General features: G+C 47.7%; 1 protein-coding gene across 1 annotated transcript; it reads left to right on the forward strand.

Moving 5' to 3' along the window:
* Positions 1-5229: 5229 nt before the first annotated feature.
* Positions 5230-23669, forward strand: hmgcll1 (3-hydroxymethyl-3-methylglutaryl-CoA lyase like 1; the record flags this gene model as incomplete). The annotated part of the gene is made up of 9 exons (XM_084458870.1): positions 5230-5325; positions 6911-6988; positions 7557-7664; positions 8110-8205; positions 8764-8912; positions 14713-14776; positions 15399-15587; positions 23242-23367; positions 23565-23669. The coding sequence occupies 9 exons, from the start codon at positions 5230-5232 to the stop codon at positions 23667-23669; spliced, it is 1011 nt and encodes a 336-aa protein (XP_084314996.1).
* Between the last annotated feature and the right edge of the window lie 386 nt (positions 23670-24055).

Below are 24055 nucleotides of genomic sequence, written 5' to 3' on the forward strand. Positions count from 1 at the left end.
ACTACAGACACACACTTTATATTGCTCACCTAGGCTATTTGGGTTTAAGTGAAATATTAAAGGGGTATTGCATTCTATGACTAATTATATCTCTTGTTTACAATAAACATAAAAAATCACACCCAGGTCGTGAAGTAAATGGTGCATGTTCATCCAAGCATCCACTTCCTGGTTGAGCCATTAGGCTTATATGTCGGTACCCTAACATAGGGCTTTGAATGAGAACGGAGAGAGGGGGAGAACGGGCGAGTGCCGTGCCATGGCTGGATGGGGTCCGGAGAAGATAGCCAGCTATGTTTGGTATGCTGCCATGCCATATATTGCCCATGTTGGCTTGAATTCTGCTTAATTTGCTTAAATTCTGCAAATGAATTTGCTTGAATTCTGCTTATGAGCGAGTCTGGTCAAGGGAATCTTTTTTTCTTCTTCAGATTTATGAGCTCGATGTTGTTTTAGGTGCAGTACCCCTTTAAAGTACGTTTATTAAGTTTGCTACAGCATAAGGATGAGTTATGCCCGACTGTCCTGTCACTTTCCCACAAAAACAAGGAAGAAAAGTTTGTTTTGGAAAAAAAGACGTTCCGCTTGGGGAGAAAGCAAATAGACTTATCAACAGCTGCCTTCATTTAACCCACAGGCTCTTGTTAACTGAAGTTATGAAATTCAATTTCTTCCACCAAAGAAATGGAAACATTTGGAAAATCATCAACATTTTACGATCCGTCGGGAGTGGTAAATGTGCCCTTGAAGTGCAATTAAACAATCTGCACAATACATCTCAGCCTGCATAAAAACATCTGCCCAGATTAGTCACTGTCCAACATGTTGTTACCTTGGGTGCTATAGAACAGCCAGCCAGAGTCTTCTCTCCCCTCAACCATGATGCAGCCATATTACAGCCAATCCATCATGAGAACCAGAAAAAAAATGTAAACGCTTTTCATCCTAATTCCCTAGTAATTCCTTGATCTGTGCTCGGTAACATGGCGGGAGCACCTTGACTGCTACGCTATGAGTTCTGTATCGGTATCCCATAGCAACTGACACCCTGCCAACTTAGACAACTACTCGCTCATTGGCATGGATGGGTGAGAAATGTTGACCCGACCGTTGAATGTCCTGCCATTCTATCTGCCAACTACAGAGAGAGAGAGAGAGAGAGAGAGAGAGAGAGGGAGAGAGAGAGAGAGATCTGTTAATCCATAAATTAACTATGCACAAGGGTCCTGACCTGCAGATACCGATTCAAGTGAACAAACGTAAAAAGAAATCGTTAAGGTGACACAGAAACACAAGGTCATCCTGGTCGTGTGTGTAATCATGGGCCACCTGTTGTTAGAAATGGCTCCAGCAGAGTTCAGTGTCCTGCTTCACCCTCCTAACCTGCCCTAACACGGTAGCCCTAACACACGGGTCAGCCCTTCTGTAAACCTAAACCAAGGGGTCCTACTACTTGTACAGCTCAGTGTGCTACAGAGTAATCTCTAACACACATGCTGTCTCGGAGGGGAGCTGTGGAAACTTGGCGCAGGACGCTCCACCTTCCTGGAGAAGCTGTCTAAGGTAGCCCGTTGTTTTTATAAAGGCTTTTACGTTTTCAAAAAAAAAAAATTTCCCTGAGGTTTTTTTTCTCCCGTCTCTCTCTCTCTCTCACAATCGAGCTGCAATGAAGAGTAGAATGTGAAATAGAATCTTTCATGCGTTCTAAAGTACTCTGAAATAAGGTTCTTTCATGCGTTCTAAAGTACTCTGAAATAAGGTTCTTTCATGCGTTCTAAAGTACTCTGAAAAATTGATCACATGGATCGTTTTTATAGTGCTGTATCTATTTAACGTTATCTGATTAAATATCTGAATTCATACTCACCTGTGGACATTTCTGAACCTTATCTTCATATGACATTCACAGAGAACCTAAGACTCTCGGCTTATTTAACACCATAATACTTCTTCAAACCTTCCCTGCCAACATATCATCATAAAAATATGTACTATTGGTCTGTCCTTGTACAGTACAGCACTGTACATAAGAGATATCTCTTCATCCAGGAATCCACTGTTAGGAGAATGACCAAGGCTTGGTTGTTGGGACCCATGACTTACTATTAAAGACGGGTGCATGGAGGGATGGAAATTGATTTAATCTGGATCCTGTTTTCTTTCTTCTATTTTGTTTTCAATCTATATCTAAGAGCTTATAACCTCTTTCATGTTGTGCCGAAACCTGCAGCCCATAAAGGCTGTTTTGAACATCTGTTTCTTCCTGGAGATAAAGAAAGATATAATGCACTCTCACTCTTTGTAACTTTTCCACTTTTAATGGCTACTTAAAAGAGAAAACACTTTGGCATTTGTTGGTGCCTTTTTACCTCACATATTACAGGCATTCATCATCTCCAACATTTGGTCTCCAACATTTTCACATGTAAAATATATTGTTCATTGGAGACAGCTTATAAAATAGTGCAGAGATTTCTTTTCATATGTGAACATACCGTATGTCATAACTGTCATGCAAAGCTTCTAGGAGTGTGCTTTTTTTTCTAGTTTTGGGACAGTATGATCATCTTGTCCTTTTGTGACCTTCGGTGTTTGTGACGCAGAACGTCTCAACGCAGTGGAACCAGTGTTGCAGGTGTGCTTATGATTATGTCATTACCCAAGGACAGCCTCTAATGCACCTGGTTATAAATATTTGGACATATTCGCAAAACCTTTTTAAATGTCTAAAAAGCCCTCAATATCTTCCTGATATGTATCTTGAAAGTTAACTCACTTGCATCAGACAGCCCGGCCCTGAGGGGCACGTCTCTCTCTGCTCAGTAACACACCAGGCCCCTAGGGGTAGGTCTCTCTCTGCTCAGTAACCCACCAGGCCCCTAGGGGTAGGTCTCTCTCTGCTCAGAAACCCACCAGGCCCCTAGGGGCAGGTCTCTCTCTGCTCAGTAACCCACCAGGCCCCTAGGTGCACGTCTCTCTCTGCTGAGAAACCCACCCTCGGTACACGTCTCTCTCTGCTCAGAAACCCACCAGGCCCCTAGGGGCACGTCTCTCTCTGAGAAACCCACCCTAGGGACACGTCTCTCTCTGCTTAGAAACCCACCAGGGCCCTGAAGCACGTCTCTCTCTGCTCAGTAACCCACCCTCAGTACACGTCTCTCTCTGCTCAGAAACCCACCAGGCCCCTAGGGACACGTCTCTCTCTGCTCAGTAACCCACCAGGCCCCTAGGTGCACGTCTCTCTGCTCAGAAACCCACCAGGCCCCTAGGAACACGTCTCTCTGCTCAGTAACCCACCAGGCCCCTAGGTGCACGTCTCTCTGCTCAGAAACCCACCAGGCCCCTAGGTGCACGTCTCTCTGCTCAGAAACCCACCAGGGCCCTAGGTGCACGTCTCTCTCTGCTCTGTAACCCACCAGGCCCCTAGGGGCACGTCTCTCTCTGCTCAGTAACCCACCAGGCCCCTAGGGACACGTCTCTCTCTGCTCAGTAACCCACCAGGCCCCTAGGTACACGTCTCTCTCTGCTGAGAAACCCACCAGGCCCCTAGGGACACGTCTCTCTACTCAGTAACCCACCAGGCCCCTAGGGGCACGTCTCTCTCTGAGAAACCCACCAGGCCCCTAGGTGCACTTCTCTCTCTGCTCAGTAACCCACCAGGCCCCTAGGCGCACGTCTCTCTCTGCTCAGTAACCCACCAGGCCCCTAGGCGCACGTCTCTCTCTGCTCAGAAACCCACCAGGCCCCTAGATGCAGGTCTCTCTCTGCTCAGTAACCCACCAGGCCCCTAGGGGCACGTCTCTCTCTGCTCAGAAACCCACCAGGCCCCTAGGGGCAGGTCTCTCTCTGCTCAGAAACCCACCAGGCCCCTAGGGGTACGTCTCTCTCTGCTGAGAAACCCACTGCAGCTGGTATTTGTCAGGATGATCCTTCATTTCTGTTCTGTTTAGCTGCGCAGCCTTCATGAAAGGGAAACATTAAATGGCTAGTTAGGGGCATCATGCAACTGATGTAGTTCAGCCCAGCTGCGGGGATTCAGAGGAGCACGACCTTTTTGAAATTGTATCCTTACAGGCAACACTCGCCTGGCCAGACAATAAGTCAGAACAGGAGCAGCGAAAGAATGGAACTAGCATCGCGCTCCTCCAGACTGAACGGATTCACCACAGACAATGTATATGCATGTGACTGAGTAGCATGCATAGGACACAGTCACGCATATATGCATATATAGGTGCTGTGAGTGAGGCAAGAGTAAGCCTGCATCCGATATCACTTAACTGCAAAGTCTAGTATCGGGGGGGGGGGCAGGGTCTCGGGAGGCCAGTGTATTGTGCAGCTGAGATGCTCGAGTGGCGGGACTTCATTAAGCTCCTCTATTGTTAACATCTGGGGAGAAGAAGAATGGCTCTTTCTCTGCTAAATTGTACCCCGGCTTTACAAGGGGATTTTATTACAGTGCCTAGTTGACATTGGCAGCAGTGGCACGCCTGGCGATGGAACGGCCTCAGCTGGTTCAGTCACAGGAGATCAATCAAAGCTGACTGCCCCTCCCCCGCCCCTAAAGCCGAGTGTTTCTACGGGGCTGTGGAGGTGGAGGTGTGGGACCTAGAGTAAGCAGAGTGTGACTGGTCTTATTTTAGAACCCGGGGACTCCACAGGCCAGCACTTCCCTTTGGAGGATCTGCCTGCCCACCAGCCCTTCCCTGCCTGCTCACCCCATCCGCTCTTAGACCAAACACTCTTCCTCCCTCTCCCTCTCTCCCACCTCAATCTCTAGAGTGCTGCACCACAGACTCCCCCCCCTCCCCCATCATCCTCTCTCTCTACCTCTCCCTTCTTGGCTCTCTCTCTCTCTCTCTCTCTCTCTCGCATTACTCTCTCCCTCTTTCTCTCCCTCTCTCTTCCTTCCGATACCCCTCTCTATCCCTACCTCTCTCTCTCTCTTTCTCGCTCCCACTCTCTCTCTCTCTCCATCCCATCCTGCCAGGGATGCTGCTGCCATGGTAACTGCTGAGTCACCGCCCCGCCCTTAGCAACGCGCAGAGCTCTAATGGGATTGTCTCAGAGAGGCAGAGAGGCCCTCTCTCCCTCATCCGGCCACATCGGTGGATCCCGTCCTCCTCTTCTCCGGAGCAGTCCGAGGTGGAGGTCCGTCTCTGCAGGGGGGACAGACGGGGGAGCCGGGGGGGCGCTGAGCAGGACTGACCGGGAACAGCAGCAGCTCCGATGGGTAACGTTCCCTCCACAGTGAAGCACTGCCTCAGCTACCAGCAGCTCATCCAGGATTACCCGTGGCTGACTCGCTGGCTGCTGGAAGAGAAGGTGTGTGTGTGTGTGTGTGTGTGTGTGTGTGTGTGTGTGTGTGTGTGTGTGTGTGTGTGTGTGTGTGTGTGTGTGTGTGCGTAGGTAGCAGGGGGTCTTTGTCTGGCCGGCTGTTGCTCTACCGCACGTGCTCTGACACATGACCTAGCTTTGTCAACACAGGCTGAAGGGGCGGAGCCAGAGAGAGATGCTAGCTGTTCTCCAGTTATGTAATCTTGTTCTAGCACTGTGACTACATGTGCCACTTGTTCTTTGAGAAGGCTTTACTGACAATGACTGGTGTGTACAGTTGGTTCATTTACTCTTGACAAATGTACTTATTGTAAATCGCTTTGAATGAAAACGTCTGCTAAATTACTAAAATCTCCTTCCACTCCAGTGTACATGCTGCTCAATACAAACAGAGCAGTTAGAATCAATGAAATTAGATTGCAAGGTACGGTTGTAAGGTAACTGTAAGGTTAACTGAGGCATCTGTGTTACTCTTCATAACAAATGAATGAATGAAGCTTTATTGGTTTCCTGTACAGGAACATTTGCACCACTGGCGTTTCAGAATCCAGAATCCTGGCTCCAGGACGTTCCTGCTCCCCTGTCTGAGAGCGTTTACTAGAGGAGTCATTCTTGTTTTTCTCCTCTGTTCTGTAGCTTCTAACACCGCATTTTCAAGATTCGATTCAGCGTTACCTTTCTGAGGTCTTCTGTTCTGCAGTGCAACAAGTCAAAGCTAAATGAAAACTGACTCACTGTTCACTGTGAGAGGAAACTGGTCTGGCATGCATTATTCAAGAGTTGAGGTTGTAGTTTAGTGCTTGAGGCAACAGGTACCACACATCTGTGGGGAGGGGAGCCCGAAGGAATGATTCACCCCCCCCACACACACACCCCAGTCTAAACCCTGTGTCTCTATCACCCCCACACAGGGAGCTGGCTTTGTTCTAAGTTTTATTTTCATTCGCGGATCCGGCCCGTGATTTGGTTCTGTTCCAAAATGTAATGGGTTCTAAGGTGGCCCAAGTTTCCTAAAAATCGGTTTGGTAGTTTATGCGTAATCATAGTCCAAAAAATGTATGGAAGAGAATGGGCAATCCGGTGTGTTTGGGCGGCCCGTGGACCCGACCCGTGATTCAGATCCACTCCACAATTTAAGAGGTTGTAAGTTGGCCCATGCTACACCCTTACACCGAGTTTCATGAAATTTGGTCAGGTATTTTTTGCATAATCCTGATTCAAAAAATGAATGGAGGTGAATGGCCGGCCGTGTTTGGGCGGCCCATGGACTGGACCCTTGCTTCAGATCTGCTCCAAAATGTAACAGCTTCTAAGTTGGACCATGCTACACCCTTTCACCAGGTTTCGTGAAAATCGGTCCAGTAGGTTTTGCATAATCCTGTTAACAATTGCGCGCACACACGCACTCACGGCACAACATAACCTCTCGTCCTGCGCTGTCCCATCACCTACTTTGATGAATTAACATCTCTGTCAGATATTTTGAACAAACTACATTCGTTCCTATTTTGGAGGGAATCCTGTTTTGGTGGAAACAGATGGATTTATGTGTTCAATGACTGTGTCATTCCAGGGTGCCATAACACAGGAGTATCCTGAGTTTGTGAAAATTGTTGAAGTCGGGCCCAGAGACGGACTCCAAAATGAGAAGGTAGATTACGCTCACCCTGCTCTCACTCAGGGCTCTACCGAATAGGAGACTTCACTGACAAATTATCATTTGTAATATGTAATCGGCAACCTTTTCTGGAATGGAATGAAATAATTTCCGAGATTTTCTTGAACATGTGGATTCTTTTCTCAATGATTGCCATGGGGCATGTGTTTTGCATTTTCCACTCAAATAATGTATTGATCAAATGAACACAAACTGACCTTGAAATCTCTGGGAAGAGATGCATGACATGACTTCAGCAGATGGCTTGTCCGTTGTACACTCAGTAGGGGAATACTGTAATTCACAATTTTATTGTTTCCACATTCTCGTTCGCTATAGTACCGATTGACATGATGACAGAGCCCCAATCTGGGCGCCACACATTGTAATTGTACGAAATATGTCTTGAAGAAGCAAGTCCAGAAGGTAAGTGCGGTAAATTACTCTGATTACAAAGACATAGCGGCAGAATTGTCCAGATGTCCACTTCTTCTCCCTCCTCCAATCTCCATCAGAATCAGATCCAGAAATGGGCCTCCTTCTCCATTTCATTGTTTTCCAGGAAATCGTTCCGACAGGAGTCAAAATCCAGCTGATAGACATGCTCTCGCAGACAGGCCTGCCAGTAATCGAGGCCACCAGCTTTGTGTCTTCAAAGTGGGTGCCGCAGGTAATAACTCCTCATTGTGCGGCCGGGGAGCGTGCTGAGTGATTTATTACTCTCATTGTTTTCTGCAGGACTACTGAGGGAACCCTGCCTCTCCTGAACAAGAACTCATGTGTTGGACTAGCAGATGTTTGAAGGGGAAAACCTGGAGATATATATGCATAGTATACATATATATGTTCTCTACATGTTTTCCTTCCAAGCATGCTATATCATTCACCGTCGTAAAACACGCTACCACTGACTTCAAGAAATGGACCAAAGATGTCGGTTTTGTGATGAATACTGTCAGGAGCTTTCCTGTATTTCTTCTGTATGAGTTTATATATTATATCTGCTCAATATCAGGTCTGAATGTCAAAACTTTATCATGATAACTTCCCAAGACGGTCTCATACCCACATCCGGCATTGATGTGTAAAGACAGCTTCCTTTGTGTGTTGTCAAGATGGCCGACCACAGCGAGGTGCTTCGAGGGATACACAGATGTCCTCGCGTCCGGTATCCGGTGTTGACACCCAACATGCGCGGCTTCCAGGATGCTGTAAGCATTGCCTCTGTTCTCCGTGTCTATATACTGCTCAAACTAATTAAGGGGACACTTATTCACACTTAATCACATCCAGCCCTCAATGGGTTAATGATTTTGGTTTCCATTGACAGTCATTTTGTTCTCGGCAAATTGCACAATGTAAGATTTTCAACTTGGTTATTTTGTTCATGTAGATCCGTGATGATGATTGATGACTGGCTTTCCCTTAATTTCTATGAGCAGTGTAGATCAATCGTTGATGATTGAAGTAGTTGAACTGTGATAATCATTTATATATTCACCTACATTGTTCCGTAAGATGTGAGTTTTTCCTTCTCTCTGGAGATCTCATGTGAACGTCTCTCTTGTCGACAACCCTAACCCTAACCCTAACACTAACCCTAACCCTAACCCTAACCCTAACCCTAACCCTAACCCTAACCCTAACCCTAACCCTAACCCTAACCCTAACCCTAACCCTAACCTTGTCGACACTCCACTCAGTGCCGTAACACAGTGCGCTCCATTGTTTTATCCTTGCGGCTGGTTGTCCTCTCTCCTGCGTTGCAGGTGGCTGCAGGCGCGTCTGAGGTGGCGGTTTTTGGGTCGGCCTCTGAGACCTTCAGCAGGAAGAACATTAACTGCTCTGTGGAGGAGAGCATGCAGAGGTTTGAGGAGGTCATCACTGCTGCCAAGCAGAAGCAGATACCAGTCAGAGGGTATGTAGCTTACTGTACCTCCTTTGGTTTTGGTTGCTAGGGCTTACTGTTCATCGTTTTGAAACTCAGAACCTTTTTCAGACTCTGTGCTACAGAGTCAAGGGCTATACTGTACATTCATCATTATTTTAAAATGATCAGCTACTGCAGAGTTAAGATAGCGCTTCTTAACAAAGTTCTTAAGTGTTCACTGCCAATTTCAGCTTTGGGTAGCAACACTGTAAAGAAAATACAGAAATGGTCAGAGAGGTTAAGGTCACTAATAGAAGATACCAACCGTTTTAAGACCCTCTGTGATCACAAGGTCAAGGGTGTGGCCTCGGTGGTGAGTGGGTCCAGTAACATGTTGACTTAAGTCCATGGAATTCAGGAGGTTAGTGAAGTCCCTGGCCTTTGAGTCACCCTCATTGTCTACATGCAGATTAAAATCGCTAGTGATAATAATCTGATCATAGTTTGTGTGGATCATAGACAGGAGTTCTGAAAGATCCGCTAAAAAGTTAAGGTATTTCTTGGGTGGTCTATAGACAGTTACTGCTAGAACTGGGGAATATCGCTTTAAAACTACAGTGTGGTAGTTTATAAATGAGGTAAAATCATCAAAGGAAATGCTCCTACAGCTCAGAGCATCAGTTGCTATGGTGGCTGCCCCCCCCCCCCCCCCCCACACACACTTTTCCCACTTTTGTTCTGGTAGACTTGAGAACCAGTATTTGGGGGAGAGGCTTCAATCTGGGCTGCTGATCCATTTATATCCAACGGAGTTTCAGTCAGAAACAAACAGTCTAGTTTATGTTCACATAAAGATCATTTATGAGAAACGTCTTGCCAGCAAGAGACCTGATATTAAGAGTTGCCATTGGCATGTTCTCTGGGTGGGGGGACTGGCTTGAGCCTCACTTTGTAAGAGGCACAGATATCAAATTGTCGGTGAATACTCCATTAGGTCTGGCTGGCTCTGTACTGTAGGTTCTTGAAAGAGAGAGACATAAAGGACTACCACTAGAAACATTAGAATCACTAAAAACTGTCGGAGTTAGTTACTTCGTTGAAAATAGTACCAGATCCATTTGTGTGCACTGAGTCAATAGGATCGGGACCTATGGGAGATGAATCAATAGAATTTTCAACACGATGTCAGCGCCTGAGGGAAGATCCCGGTTCTCAGAGAGCAGCCTGGCCCCAGACGGTCTGGGTGGAGACCATCACATATGAGGAGGCTAGACCTCTCCCAGAAAAGGTTGAAGTTGGAGATGAAGGGGACTCTTATGGAAGCGCTGTAGACTTGTTGCCAAGTGTGAAGCCCAAACAGTCTGGAGCATCTTTCAGCACCCCTTCGGTATGCAGGGAGGGGCCCGGAGATGAGGATCCGTTTTCCAGTGTCTAGCAGGGAATTTATCAGCGCTTTAAAATCATCTTTTAAAACTTCTGACAGTTGGGCTCTGATGTCATTTGTTCCTAAGTGTAGGATGCTGGATTCTACCTTGGTGTAGCCGGCCAGGATGCATGCGAATTTGTGATGGAGATCACGGACTCGAGCATGTGGGAAACAGTGAACTTTGGAGGAGTCTCTGACTATAGAGCTGCCAATAATAATGGTGGAGGTGGTCGAGTCAGGGGGAGGAGCTGGCGAAGAGGAGCCGACTGGAAGGAGGGGCCAGGGCGTGACGCAGGGCGCTGAGGAGGAGACTGTATGGAGGAGAGGGGTGGCGTGGGGGTGGGGCTCGGGCAGGCTGCGTGGCAATGTCATCTCCTGTCCCCGGAGCGCTGTTTCCAGGCTGTGTGACGATGTCATCTCCTGTTCCTGCCACTAAAATGTCACTAGCGCCAGCCCAGAAATCAGTCTTGTCACTGCGTTTGGGCGTTCGACCGGCCCTCCGGAGTGCGGGCGTTAAAACCACCTTATATAGCTACCTAATCCATGACCTTGCTGATAATCAACAAAGATAAATGTTTGCTATTTAGATAATCAAATGACAACTCAGTCGTGCTGGTGTAATCAACGTGAATTGGTTTAACTCACTCCTCAGTATAAATACCGTCCACTTTGATGTCTGGTTCTAGACTGCAGTGACAGGGTGGCCAGTCAGAAATAGACTATTAGTTGAGCAGTTTTGAAAATTGCATGAATGAACACATGTCTGTCCCATGCTTGGGATTCTGTTATTGCACATTGCAAACAAAACATGGATGAGTTTAGCTGGTAAATGTCAAGCACTCTAGTCTATCATGATGAAAGGTTTTATCAATGACCCAAAAACCCTGCTGCCTGGCTAAATGTAACCAGTTAGCCTGGCTTAGCTTTCCTTTCTTTTAGACTTTTTTTTTCAACAAGCTTTCCAGCTATTTAGCAAGATTGTGTGCGTTAGCTAACATGTTACCTGTCTGATTCCCACATGACATTCCAGCCAGCCAAGTTTCCCCCAAAAAAGAAGAAAAAAAAGACCTTGTGCGCTCGCTGCCCGAGTGCCCCACTAAGTAATTGTACGCTGTGGTAATTTGCTGCGCGATCATTAGATCACTACTGATTTCCCCTCCAGTTTTTACATGGAAATCTCCCCCTATTACACACTTCCTTTCAAAATAAATGTATGCAGACATATTTTATGATGAAAGACCAAGTTCAATTAATTAACCTCTCTATATCCAGATAAAAGTGTTTTGCGGTGTATCTGGCCCACAGGCTGCCTGTTTAGAATCAGAATCAGAATTAGTTAGTCAGAGTGGGACTCAAGCCTCGTTGATGAGGCTGGTGGCCGGGGAGAAGAAGCTGACTCTGTGGCGTGAGGTCGTGGTCCTGATGGGCTGCAGCCTCCTGCCTGAGGGGAGGGGCATGAAGAGATTGTGGCCCGGGATTGGCCGCAATCTTGGTTGCAGCTGGTCACCTTCTCGGCGGATCGGGTGACATTGGCCCTGTCCTTGGCTGTAGCGGCAGAGTACCAGATGGTGATGGAGGAGGTGAGGATGGACTGAATGATGGAGGTGTAGAAGAGCACCATCATTTTCTTTGGTAGTCTGAATTTCTTCAGCTGCCTCAGGAAGTACATCTTCTGCTGTGTCTTCTCCACGAGGGAGCTGGTGTTTAGTTCCTATTTGAGGTCCCGGGAGATGACGCTGCCCATGAAGAGGAAGGAGTCCACAGTGGCGACCAGGGTGCCATTCAGGGTGATGGGGGGGGGGGGGCTGATTTCTTCCTGAAGTCCACAACCATCTCCACTGTCTTAAGAGTGTCGAGCTCCAGGTTGTTTTGGCTGCACCAGGACAGCAGCTGATGAATTTCCCACCTGTAGGCAGACTCTTCTCCCTCAGAGAGGAGTCCAATGAGGGTGGTGTCATCTGCAGACTTCAGTAACTTGACAGATTACTGGCTGGATTTGCAGCTGTTTGTGTTCAGGGAGAATAGGGTGGAAAGGACACAGCCCTAGGGGCTACTTGGTCTACTTGAATCGAACTGTAGGGTCAATGTGATTAGTCTTTTATTTTGTCAGAACTGAACTATATGGCTGAGCTTGATGACGTAAGAAAGATTCAATGGCCTAGCAAAGAAACATAGGGTTAAACTAGCCAGTTGGTCCAGGTGCAAGCACAGTGACTGCGAAATCTATGCTAACAAATGCTTCTTAGGGGAAAAACCGTTCAGTATCTAGGGATGGGTGTGTTTTAAACTTACGCAAGCTATGATTTACCCGTGAATTATATTCTCTTCTCTCCAAGTCCAGCTTGGTCCAACTCAAGTTGAATCTGTCTGTCAAAAGGTGCACAGTGAGCCTGTTTGAGTCCACTCATAATGCATGTCGTCAGCGCACAGTTGTTAAATGTGTAAGTGGCTTTTCTAGATTAGATCTAGAAACTAGGATTTAGAAATTAGATGGTCTCCTGAGTAGAATACACTATACTTTTACCAAGCATTTTTTTATGTAAACAGCTAAATGTACTTGGCAACGGGGAAACTGAACTGTGGCGACCGCCCCCTGGTAGGGGGCTCTGGTACATGCGTGCCGTGCGCATGCACGTGCACACACTCGGACGCACTAACGTACAGGGGTCAATCTGATGTCCCCCCTCTTCGGCGTTGCTGGGTGGGGGACAGTCATGTGCTGCTAGTGGTGGATAAGAACTGCTAACTCCATGCTGAGAGCTCCAGCTCCTCTGAAGGCTAGAGTACAGGCTACCATGCTCCATCCATGCCCTTTGAGTCCCTCCTCATCCCTCAGGCTACCATGATCCCTCTATGCCCTTTGAGTCCCTCCTCATCCCTCCTCATCCCTCAGGCTACCATGCTCCATCCATGCCATTTGAGTCCCTCCTCATCCCTCAGGCTACCATGCCCTTCCATGCCCTTTGAGTCCCTCCTCATCCCTCTCTCCTCTTAACTAACTACTGGAGCTAGATAACTGTGTGCCAGTTTACTAAGCCATTCGCAGCTCTGTGAAGCAGATTTGACAGCGGTCTCGAGTCTAAATGCTCTCCTGGTGAGCCAGGATCCTGTATTGGGCCCTTGGTGTAGGCCACCCCCCCCAGGACCTCCTGGAGTTGCACACCATTCGTTTTGATGATCGATTACTTTGGATTGCTGACCTGCGGGGCCAGTAACAGGTTCCAACAACGCCCACTTGCGTTCACTCAAATGCCACCTGAGATTACTGTGAAAAGAGTGATGAAAAGAAAAGCCTGATGTGAAAAATCTCCTGGAAATACCTCATTATTAGGAAATACTGTAACTTATATATTTTTTTTAAGTACACATGAAATACAATCTAGCTTAGGCTATTATTGTGAAATCATCAATGAATAAAATATTGTGAAAAATGCTATTATAGGAAAATATTTTACAAATAAAGTGCTGACAATTCCTGCATAATTTCAAAATTACATGCTTTATTTACATATATATTTTAATATTTTTTTATTTATTATATATATATATATAATTTTTATTTTATTTATTCAATGATTTAATATTGAGTAATTCAGCCCCCATAACCTGTAACACTGAAACAATTTGATAATGATGAAACAATTGCATGTTTGAGAACAACTCTTTTTCCTTTATGCCAAAGAACACTGACTCAGCTTTGGATTGTTCCAGGAATAATACATTTATAAGCAAAGTTCCAGATGTTCAGTCGCGGATCATTCAGCGTGTTAGGCCTACTACGATGACGGGGCGTGCCCAGAGGTACGCTGCACAACCACGCAGGATGTGAGAGAGACGTTGACCTTTAGCTCCTGTTAAAGCCGCAGTACGGACAAATGAATACGCGTTACCCTGGTAACGCAATAGCTTGACACTTGTTCTGGTGACGGTGACGGGTATGTGCGAGCCGACGGAGCGACCGCCCCCCAGGGAGTCTGCTCTGGCTTGACCCCGGTGGAAACTCCAGTGGCGAACTGCAGTATCATCTAATGGCCCCCGAGCCCAGGAGAAACATTTTCTACTTTTCACATGTCGTTACAGTATACTGCTACCGGTTAACGTTTCCTTTTACACACATATGGAAAGAACATACTGTTTGACTTTAGAAGTCTCCTGCGTCGTTTCTCAACGCCACTGTCAACAGTACGGGCAGCTTATACTGTAGCTTCTACTGAGTATTCAGCACCGGTTGAATATCAAATGTAAAGTTTCTATTGGACTGGCAGTTAACAGCAACTGGACCAGTACAACAGATTACAGTCTATCCTGCTACATTCATATGTAAGCCACATGTAAGCTATAACCTACTGTGCTTGGTTTTCACACAAGGAGGAGGCTAATGGTGGGAGAATTAAAGAAAGTAATGATTATGTTTTGTTCCAGATATGTTTCCTGTGCTCTGGGCTGCCCATACGAGGGACACATTGAACCCGCTAAAGTCACAGAGGTGAGAAGGAAACCCCTGTGTTGTCTTGTGTAGAGGGGGCCCTTGAGAAGGAAACCCCTGTGTTGTCTTGTGTAGAGGGGGCCCTTGAGAAGGAAACCCCTGTGTTGTCTTGTGTAGAGGGGGCCCTTGAGAAGGAAACCCCTGTGTTGTCTTGTGTAGAGGGGGCCCTTGAGAAGGAAACCCCTGTGTTGTCTGGTGTAGAGGGTAGTGTAGAGGTGTAGAGTGTAGGGGGCCCTTGTTGATTTCACACACCAGCTCTGTTTCAGTCAGGCAGATTTTTTTTTCAGTCAGGCAGAACCCAACACCTTGTTTACACAGCCAATGGCCTCTCTGGACAGGGGTCCTAGAGATAGATTAAACCTGTCCTGAGAATACATGTTAAAGAAGATGAGCTTCTCCATGGAAAGAACGTGTTATAGACTGTAGGTATCATCTGTGTCCGGAACACCAGCCCAAAGAAGCAGCAGACACTCTGACTGCTTTCCTTTTTGTTGATTTGGTTCATTCATTTCTTGATTCAGTCATTTATTTATTCATTTACACAACCAGAAGATGTAGGCCTGTTTGTTGTTGATGGCGGACTCAGCCTATCGGACGGCTGCTCATGTTTGTGTGGCTCCAGGTCGCCCGGAGGATGTACGAGCTGGGATGCTACGAGGTGTCGCTGGGTGACACTATCGGCGTGGGGACGCCAGGCTCCATGGCAGAGATGCTGCGTGGCGTGCTGAAGGAGGTTCCCAGCGGCGCCCTGGCTGTCCACTGCCACGACACATACGGACAAGCCCTCGCCAACATCCTCACCGCCCTGCAGGTAAGACCTGGGATACGGGCGATGCTTTGCGTCGCATCATGGATGGTCTATAGACCGACTGTCAACAACTGCTCAACTAATTGTCCTCACGTCAAATTTCCCTTATTATGTCAACTGGGAATATGATATTTGGTAACCGCATGTGATAATGTCAGTGCGAACGTAATAATGTCAATCTTAGTTACATAGCAATAATGTCCCTGTGTTCCTGTGAGCTTTGAGGAGCCATTGTTTCGCTGTATGAAAAGCCATTCAAAAGAAGCAAAAACAACGGTGCATGTTACAAAAGGGCATCCATGGGAGGGCAGGAAACATCATTCAGTTAGGGACGGGAACTTGATCTGGGAGTCCCCTCAGAGGAAAATAATACGACAACTGTCCCTGAAAAACTCCCAGAATCTTAATGAACATTAGATAGGCTCTTAGGGCGTCGCGTTGCAGGACACCCAGCATAAACCCGCCCGTTACACATCATTCATAAAGCTCCGTCTTTACCTCAACCACCAAATCAGAATAACCTGTACAAAAGCTTCCTGGATGAGCCCTTTCACCACCTCCCTGGTCTGAGGTGAAGGTAGACAGACAGACAGACAAAGAGACAGAGAGACAGACAGACAAACAGACAGACAGACGGATAGACAGACAGACAGACAGACAGGCAGACAAACAGACAGGCAGGCAGGCAGGCAGGCAGACAGACAGACAGACAGGCAGACAGACAGACAGACAGACAGACAGACAGACAGACAGACAGACAGGCAGACAGACAGACAGACAGACAGACAGACAGACAGGCAGACAGACAGACAGACAGACAGACAGACAGACAGACAGACAGGCAGACAGACAGACAGACAGACAGACAGACAGACAGACAGACAGGCAGACAGACAGACAGACAGACAGACAGACAGACCGGCAGACAGACAGACAGACAGACAGGGCAGTAAGACAGACCGGGCTGTACCAGGCTGTATCAGTTCTCCATTGTGCTCTGTCTAACAGTGGGTCGTCCTCCGCCGTGGCCCAGGTGGGGAGATGCTCTTCGGGGGCGGGCGGGTCAGCAGATGTGAGGGGTCCATACAAAGACTCACCTATTCGGTGTCTGTTTCACATGACGGTGGCCTCGCCTTGACAAAGACACACAGAGAGAAGAGCCCTGAGGGCCTCAGACCCGTCTGTCGCCTCATCTGTTGAGCTTTCTGACAATAGCTGCAGCGCTTAAAGGCCAAAGGGAAGATGATCCTGTCATAACCTATACTAACCACATGACCTATACTAACCACATGACCTATACTAACCACATGACCTATACTAACCACATGACCTATACTAACCACATGACCTATACTAACCACATGACCTATACTAACCACATGACCTATACTAACCACATGACCTATACTAACCACATGACCTATACTAACCACATGACCTATACTAACCACATGACCTATACTAACCACATGACCTATACTAACCACATGACCTATACTAACCACATGACCTATACTAACCACATGACCTATACTAACCACATGACCTATACTAACCACATGACCTATACTAACCACATGACCTATACTAACCACATGACCTATACTAACCACATGACCTATACTAACCACATGACCTATACTAACCACATGACCTATACTAACCACATGACCTATACTAACCACATGACCTATACTAACCACATGACCTATACTAACCACATGACCTATACTAACCACATGACCTATACTAACCACATGACCTATACTAACCACATGACCTATACTAACCACATGACCTATACTAACCACATGACCTATACTAACCACATGACCTATACTAACCACATGACCTATACTAACCACATGACCTATACTAACCACATGACCTATACTAACCACATGACCTATACTAACCACATAACCTATACTAACCACATGACCTATACTAACCACATGACCTATACTAACCACATGACCTATACTAACCACATGACCTATACTAACCACATGACCTATACTAACCACATGACCTATACTAACCACATGACCTATACTAACCACATGACCTATACTAACCACATGACCTATACTAACCACATGACCTATACTAACCACATGTTGTGTGGAGAGGAGAGGGGAGGAGAATAGAGAAGAGGAGAGGAAGAGAGGAGAGGGGAGGAGTGGAGGGGGAGGAGAGGGGAGGAGAGGAGACGAGGGGGAGGAGAGAAGAAGAGAGGAGGGGGGAGGAGCAGAGAGGAGGGGAGGAGAGGAGAGATGGGAGGAGGAGAAGGGAGGAAAGGGGAGGAGAGGAGAAGAGGGGGAGGAGAAGAGAAGAGGGGGAGGAGAAGAGAGGAGGGGGAGGAGAGGAGAAGAGAGGAGGGGGGAGGAGAAGAGAGGAGAGATGGGAGGAGAAGAGAGGAGAGATGGGAGGAGGAGAGAAGAAGAGAGGAGGGGGGAGGAGCAGAGAGGAGGGGAGGAGAGGAGAGGAGAGATGGGAGGAGGAGAAGGGAGGAAAGGGGAGGAGAGAAGAAGAGAGAAGTGGAGGAGAGGGGAGAGGAGAGTGCAGCTGTGCAGCTGCAAGTCTGTAACTGAGACAGATGCCCTGGAACTGAGACAGGAGTCACGGTCATGAGGACCAGGACGCTCGGAGAGGAGCTGAAAGAGTTAATCACAAACAGCCATTCAGACCAGAAACAGCAGTTAATCACAAACAGTCTCAAGTTCACAGGAACAGTGAACTGTTTCTGACTGTTTGATTTCATTAATCAAATCTAGAGAGCTCAGAACTATTGCCGTTGCTGTTCGTAATCAAACTTCTAATATGAACCTTGTCAGCAACAATTCATACTTTCACACTTCAGCATCCGATCATGTTCAAAGGGATCGCAGGTTCTGGTCTTCTACCAGCCTGCTGGTGAGACTCAGAGACCTCCTCTTCCTCCTCAGAGACCTCCTCCTCCTCCTCAGAGACCTCCTCCTCCTCCTCAGAGACCTCCTCCTCCTCCTCCTCCTCAGAGACCTCCTCCTCCTCCTCCTCCTCAGAGACCTCCTCCTCCTCCTCAGACCTCCTCCTCCTCCTCCTCCTCCTCAGAGACCTCCTCCTCAGAGATCTCCTCCTCCTCCTCCTCCTCAGAGACCTCCTCCTCCTCCTCCTCAGAGACCTCCTCCTCAGAGACCTCCTCCTCCTCCTCCTCAGAGACCTCCTCCTCCTCCTCCTCCTCCTCCTCAGAGACCTCCTCCTCCTCCTCTTCAGAGACCTCCTCCTCCTCCTCCTCCTCAGAGACCTCCTCCTCCTCCTCCTCCTCCTCAGAGACCTCCTCCTCCTCAGAGACCTCCTCCTCCTCCTCCTCCTCAGAGACCTCCTCCTCCTCCTCCTCCTCCTCAGAGACCTCCTCCTCCTCCTCCTCCTCCTCCTCCTCCTCCTCCTCCTCCTCCTCAGAGACCTCCTCCTCAGAGACCTCCTCCTCCTCCTCCTCAGAGACCTCCTCCTCCTCCTCCTCCTCCTCCTCCGAGACCTCCTCCTCCTCCTCAGAGACCTCCTCCTCCTCCTCCTCCTCAGAGACCTCCTCCTCCTCCTCCTCCTCCTCCTCCTGCCTGATTCTGGGCACTTCTGACAGGAACTGAGGAGAAGCAGGAGGAGGGTGAATTCCTGTGTGTGGATCACATAGAGAGATTGATTCATCACAGCTGCCCCTGAGACCACAGACAATAATACCGGCCCGGGATATTTAGCCCGCCATTTGTCCTCCCACATCTTCACAATCTGAGTGGAAATGAAAGATTTTATCAGAGCTTTTATTATTGGGTGCCAGTTGTCCACACAGCCACCAGCAGCACCAGCACCCCCAGCAGAGAGAGAAATGAACTCCCCCCCCAGCCTGTCAGACCAGAGTCACCTCGGCCTTTGTTCCCCATAAAGGCATTCCTGCTCTTTGTACCTCCCTTCTCCTGGAGGTCTGGAGGGGCCTTTGTTACAAACCCACCTTTGCCGAGGGGTCACGCAATGAGAAAGTATATGTACTTAAGATTTCTCAGGCCTGGCTTGGGAAACACGTTTTTAATCTAACCCAACATTTCCACGTATTAGCCACAGCGTTAGCTGATTGGCTGGGGTGTTGAGACGGATGTAGCCAGACTCTCTTGGCGGCTGGGAGCCTTCACCTGGTCTCTAGTCACTCTTAATTCTGATAGGCTTTACATTGAGTTAGCTTGAGCTAAACCACAATTTAATCTAGAAGGTTCTGTTACTGTGAATACTTCTATGTGATTTGGGATTTGATAGGTTGAGGTAAATCCTTAAGAGGCTTCACTGAATAGGTTCACTATCTTGGTTTTCAGGCAGCGAGGCCAGTTCCTGTCAGGTTTATTATGTTCAGACCGCACTACCCTTTAGGTCCTTAAAATTTAAAAACGTTCTTGGTTTCAATTCAGACCACACTGGTCTCCATGACTTAGCAGGCCCTCACTATATGCACAAAGTCTTTACTTAATGGGTCACCTTGCTCCCATCTCGACAATCCAGGGGTTTCATTCATTCATGCCTGAAGGTTTCCTGGGCTGAAATTCCCCTTATTTCATTTGTCAGTAATCCATTAATGTTTCTGTCTACCCCCCTATTTACCACAAGATATCAGGAAGGGATTGTGGCTTTACACACCGGCAGCCAGCTTATTTATTTCTGGAAAAGGCTGGCCTTGGTTTGAGAGCTGTCCGGCCGTGTGAGTTAGCTACACCTCCGAAACAATCTCCTCCAGTTCCTCCGTTTATACAGACCAATGCCAAGGCTGAGCTGGCGAAACAGAACCAGGTCCTTTAGTGAACATACATAGCCTACTGTATGAAACAGAACCACATCAGGTCCTTTAGAGAACATACATAGCCTACTGTATGAAACCGAACCAGGTCCTTTAGAGAACATACATAGCCTACTGTATGAAACAGAACCACATCAGGTTCTTTAAAGAACATACATAGCCTACTGTATGAAACAGAACCACATCAGGTTCTTTAAAGAACATACATAGCCTACTGTATGAAACAGAACCACATCAGGTTCTTTAGTGAACATACTGTATGCCCCCCCCCCCCCCCCAGCCTCCCTCTCTCTCTCTCTCTCTCTCTCTCTCTCTCTCTCTCTCTCTCTGTCTCCCTCTCCCTCAATCCTTCTATGCCCCCCCTTTTATTTCTCTGACGCACAGCCACGCTTAAAAGAGACCATAATGGCGGAGTGTGACCATCTCAGAAGTTGTTCACTCTCAGTCCTCTATAACACCCCCTATCATGTGATCCAGAGAGCCAGAACACAGTCGGGTGTCTTTCTTTTCCCAGGAATGTATTGTTTTTATTCGTCCACGGCTCACTGAATGTGGCTCTTTAACTGCAAGTCCACATCTGGTTTCTGGGCAGTGTAAAAGCTAATTGAACGCCGGCAATTTTCTGTCTGTAACCACCAATCCCTGTGCGAGTTTCTGACCACCGCCAGTCCCGGCGTGGACGGAGTCCAGAGGAACGGGAGTCAGACAGCCGTGCCGTGGGGAAGGTCGGATGTTCCCCTGTCTTTTGTTCCCCCCTGAAACCGTACGCCACCACCACCCCCCCATCGCCCCCCCCAGGGCCCGTGCGCAGTTAGCAGCCCAGCGCGAGAGTATTGGCACGCTAGATTACAACTGTGTGTTTACACAACAGAAAAGCTCTGCCCGCTACAATATCCTGCCCTGGCTTTCACCGAGCTCTGGAAATCTCGTGCGCACTCCCCCTGCCAACGCAAACAGCAATTACAGCCAACTCCAACTCAGACTGACAGCCCCAGAGAGAAACAGCCTTGTATCACATATAGCCCCCAATTAGCCCTTGTTCAGGGAGAGACACATATACCCCCACTGCATTGTCAAATACATAGATCAAATACTTTTAGAGGTAGAGAGAGAGAATACAGCCTTCTGGTCTGTTTGATTTATATCAACACTTGCTTCTGGGACAGTCCCAGGGGTTTCATTGTACTGAATAAGATAAATCAAGTGCACCCAGAGTTGGCCTAGTGTGTCCTCCCAGAGGGGACTCTCCTACATGCTGCTGTGGTCCCATGACTCGGAGGGTCAGAGGGAGGAGAGGCGTGTTAATTTTGTCTCACCATGGGATCCCCGGCATCTGGCTCTTGCCAAGGAAGCTGGAAAACGTCTTTAATATTCTCCTGACGTTCACAGGGACATGTGGAAAACATCCTGATGTCTTTATCTGTGACAGCTCTGAAAGGTATAGACGTTTGGTTTCCTAGTGTGTCTTATTGAGAAGGAAAGGCCCCAGTGTGTGTAGTAAACAGTGGGATGGCCTGAGCCTCTCCGGGGGAGATCTCTGGGCCATTTCCTCCAGCCTGACAGATTCAGAGAAGCTCATCCACCTGCATTGCGAGGCTCTAGAGAGAACCACATCAGGTGCCAACTGATGCGTCGTATATAACTCATGTTCTCTGATGATACGGGAACAGAATCAATCATTTTAAAAACTTCCTCCTCGCCGTTAAAACGTTTTCTACCCCAAGGAGAAGCCATGGACCGTCTCGGGGAGACAGGAAGTAGTTTTGTCGCCACAACCTTGTTCTCAGCGTGAACGCAGAGATCCTATCCCCACGCTTAGCAACGGCGTCTGGCTGTTTGGTCAAGCAGTCCAACAAAAGCGCACATGCAAAGGAATGACCCACAATGCACCATTAAGTCTCATATGGAGACCAGACACTAGGCACTGGAGAAAGTCAAACAGACGTTTTGTCACAGAGAAACGCAACACACAATGACAATGACCTTGTGGATTGTGGATATATAAATAGCACAAGGTGAACATGAAATATTAGATAAAACTAGAGGTGCATTTAGGTGGGATTATTTTAACACATGGCTGCCTCAAATTAACTCATAAAGAGGAGAAGACTAAGCATTCTCAAGCCCATCTCAGTGTCATTGAAATCCAGTTACTGCAGCCTTGCGTTGGAATAACCCATTTTCGTAAATTGCACCTGTGTAATGAAGTGTGTAGAAACAGAATATGCAAAGGCCTACTGTATCTATTTAATGGTGCATAAAAATGTGTGTCTCAGGGGAAAAGAGTCATTTAAACGAGGCCTCTGTGTATCAATTACCAAAAAAGGAGAGCTAACGCGCCCTGATTCACTAACGCAACATAAGGTCATTGTGACTAACGGGGAAAAACAGTAACCATGAGAATCAGGAGACATTAGAGTACACTTTATTATGAAAAACGCCACAAGTATGAGGCCCCTGGTTTAAGATGACAGAGAGGATGAGTCAGCAGGAACGGGCAGGGGGGCATGTGCCCACTCATCTCCCAGAAACGAGCCCACAGCTCCTCCAAACAGATGTAAAACACCACCACAGGGCTGGCAGGGGCCCACTCCGTACCCACACACCACACTCATCCTGAACAAGAGACATTGTTCTGGGGTTTAACCTGCTGTTGAATACGCATGTGAGTGTGTGTGGGTGGGTGGATGTGTGTGGCCTGCCGTTCGTTCGTGTGTGCATGTTTTTGTTTGTGTGTGGGTGTGTGTATGGAAGGGGGGGGGGTTGCATGTGTGTGGCCCGCCATGTGGTAATGTGTGTGCGTGCGTTTACATGGCGTGTGTGTGTGCTGTGTCTCCCCAGAGTGGGGTGTGTGTGGTGGACTCGTCGGTGGCAGGTCTGGGTGGCTGTCCCTACGCCCAGGGCGCCTCCGGCAATGTCTCCACAGAAGACGTCCTCTACATGCTGCATGGCCTGGGCATCCACACTGTGAGGACTGCTTCTATTATACTTCTATTGTATTCTACTCTCTTCTGTTGCATTCTACTCTCCTCTATGCTGCATTCTATTCTATTGGAAACTGTATTCCTCTTTCCACAACTGCTTCCTTTGCAAGCAGCGCCCTCTGCTGGAGAGAAGGCATGTTTACAGCTTGTGGGTCTCTATGTGTATATGTTTCATGCCAGGGAGTGGACCTCTCCAAAGTCATAGAGGCCGGTGACTTCATCTGTAACGCCTTGGGCCGCCGGACCAACTCCAAGGTGGCCCAAGCAAGAGCCAAGACCTTGTGATGACGTCTCGCGACGCTCACTGCAACAGGAGGACTCGTGTCAGCTGTTCCTCCTGGCTATACAGTTGAATCCCTGTCATCGTGTCATAGCTGTTCCTCCTGGCTATACAGTTGAATCCCTGTCATCGTGTCAGCTGTTCCTCCTGGCTATACAGTTGAATCCCTGTCATCGTGTCAGCTGTTCCTCCTGGCTATACAGTTGAATCCCTGTCATGGGCTGCGATGAGCAATATCCTTTGTTCGGTTGACCAAAATCTGAGCTACTCAGCTGTGGCACTTTATCTAATGTAACTGTATTATACTGTTACTGAGCAGCAGCATAAAACTACATACAAAAAATGTCCTCGTGTATAATTTTTTTTTAGCTTCCCTGCCAGTTCTCTCTTA

The sequence above is a fragment of the Borostomias antarcticus genome (genome assembly GCF_949987555.1).
Source record: "Borostomias antarcticus genome assembly, chromosome: 25".
Taxonomy (NCBI): domain Eukaryota; kingdom Metazoa; phylum Chordata; class Actinopteri; order Stomiiformes; family Stomiidae; genus Borostomias; species Borostomias antarcticus.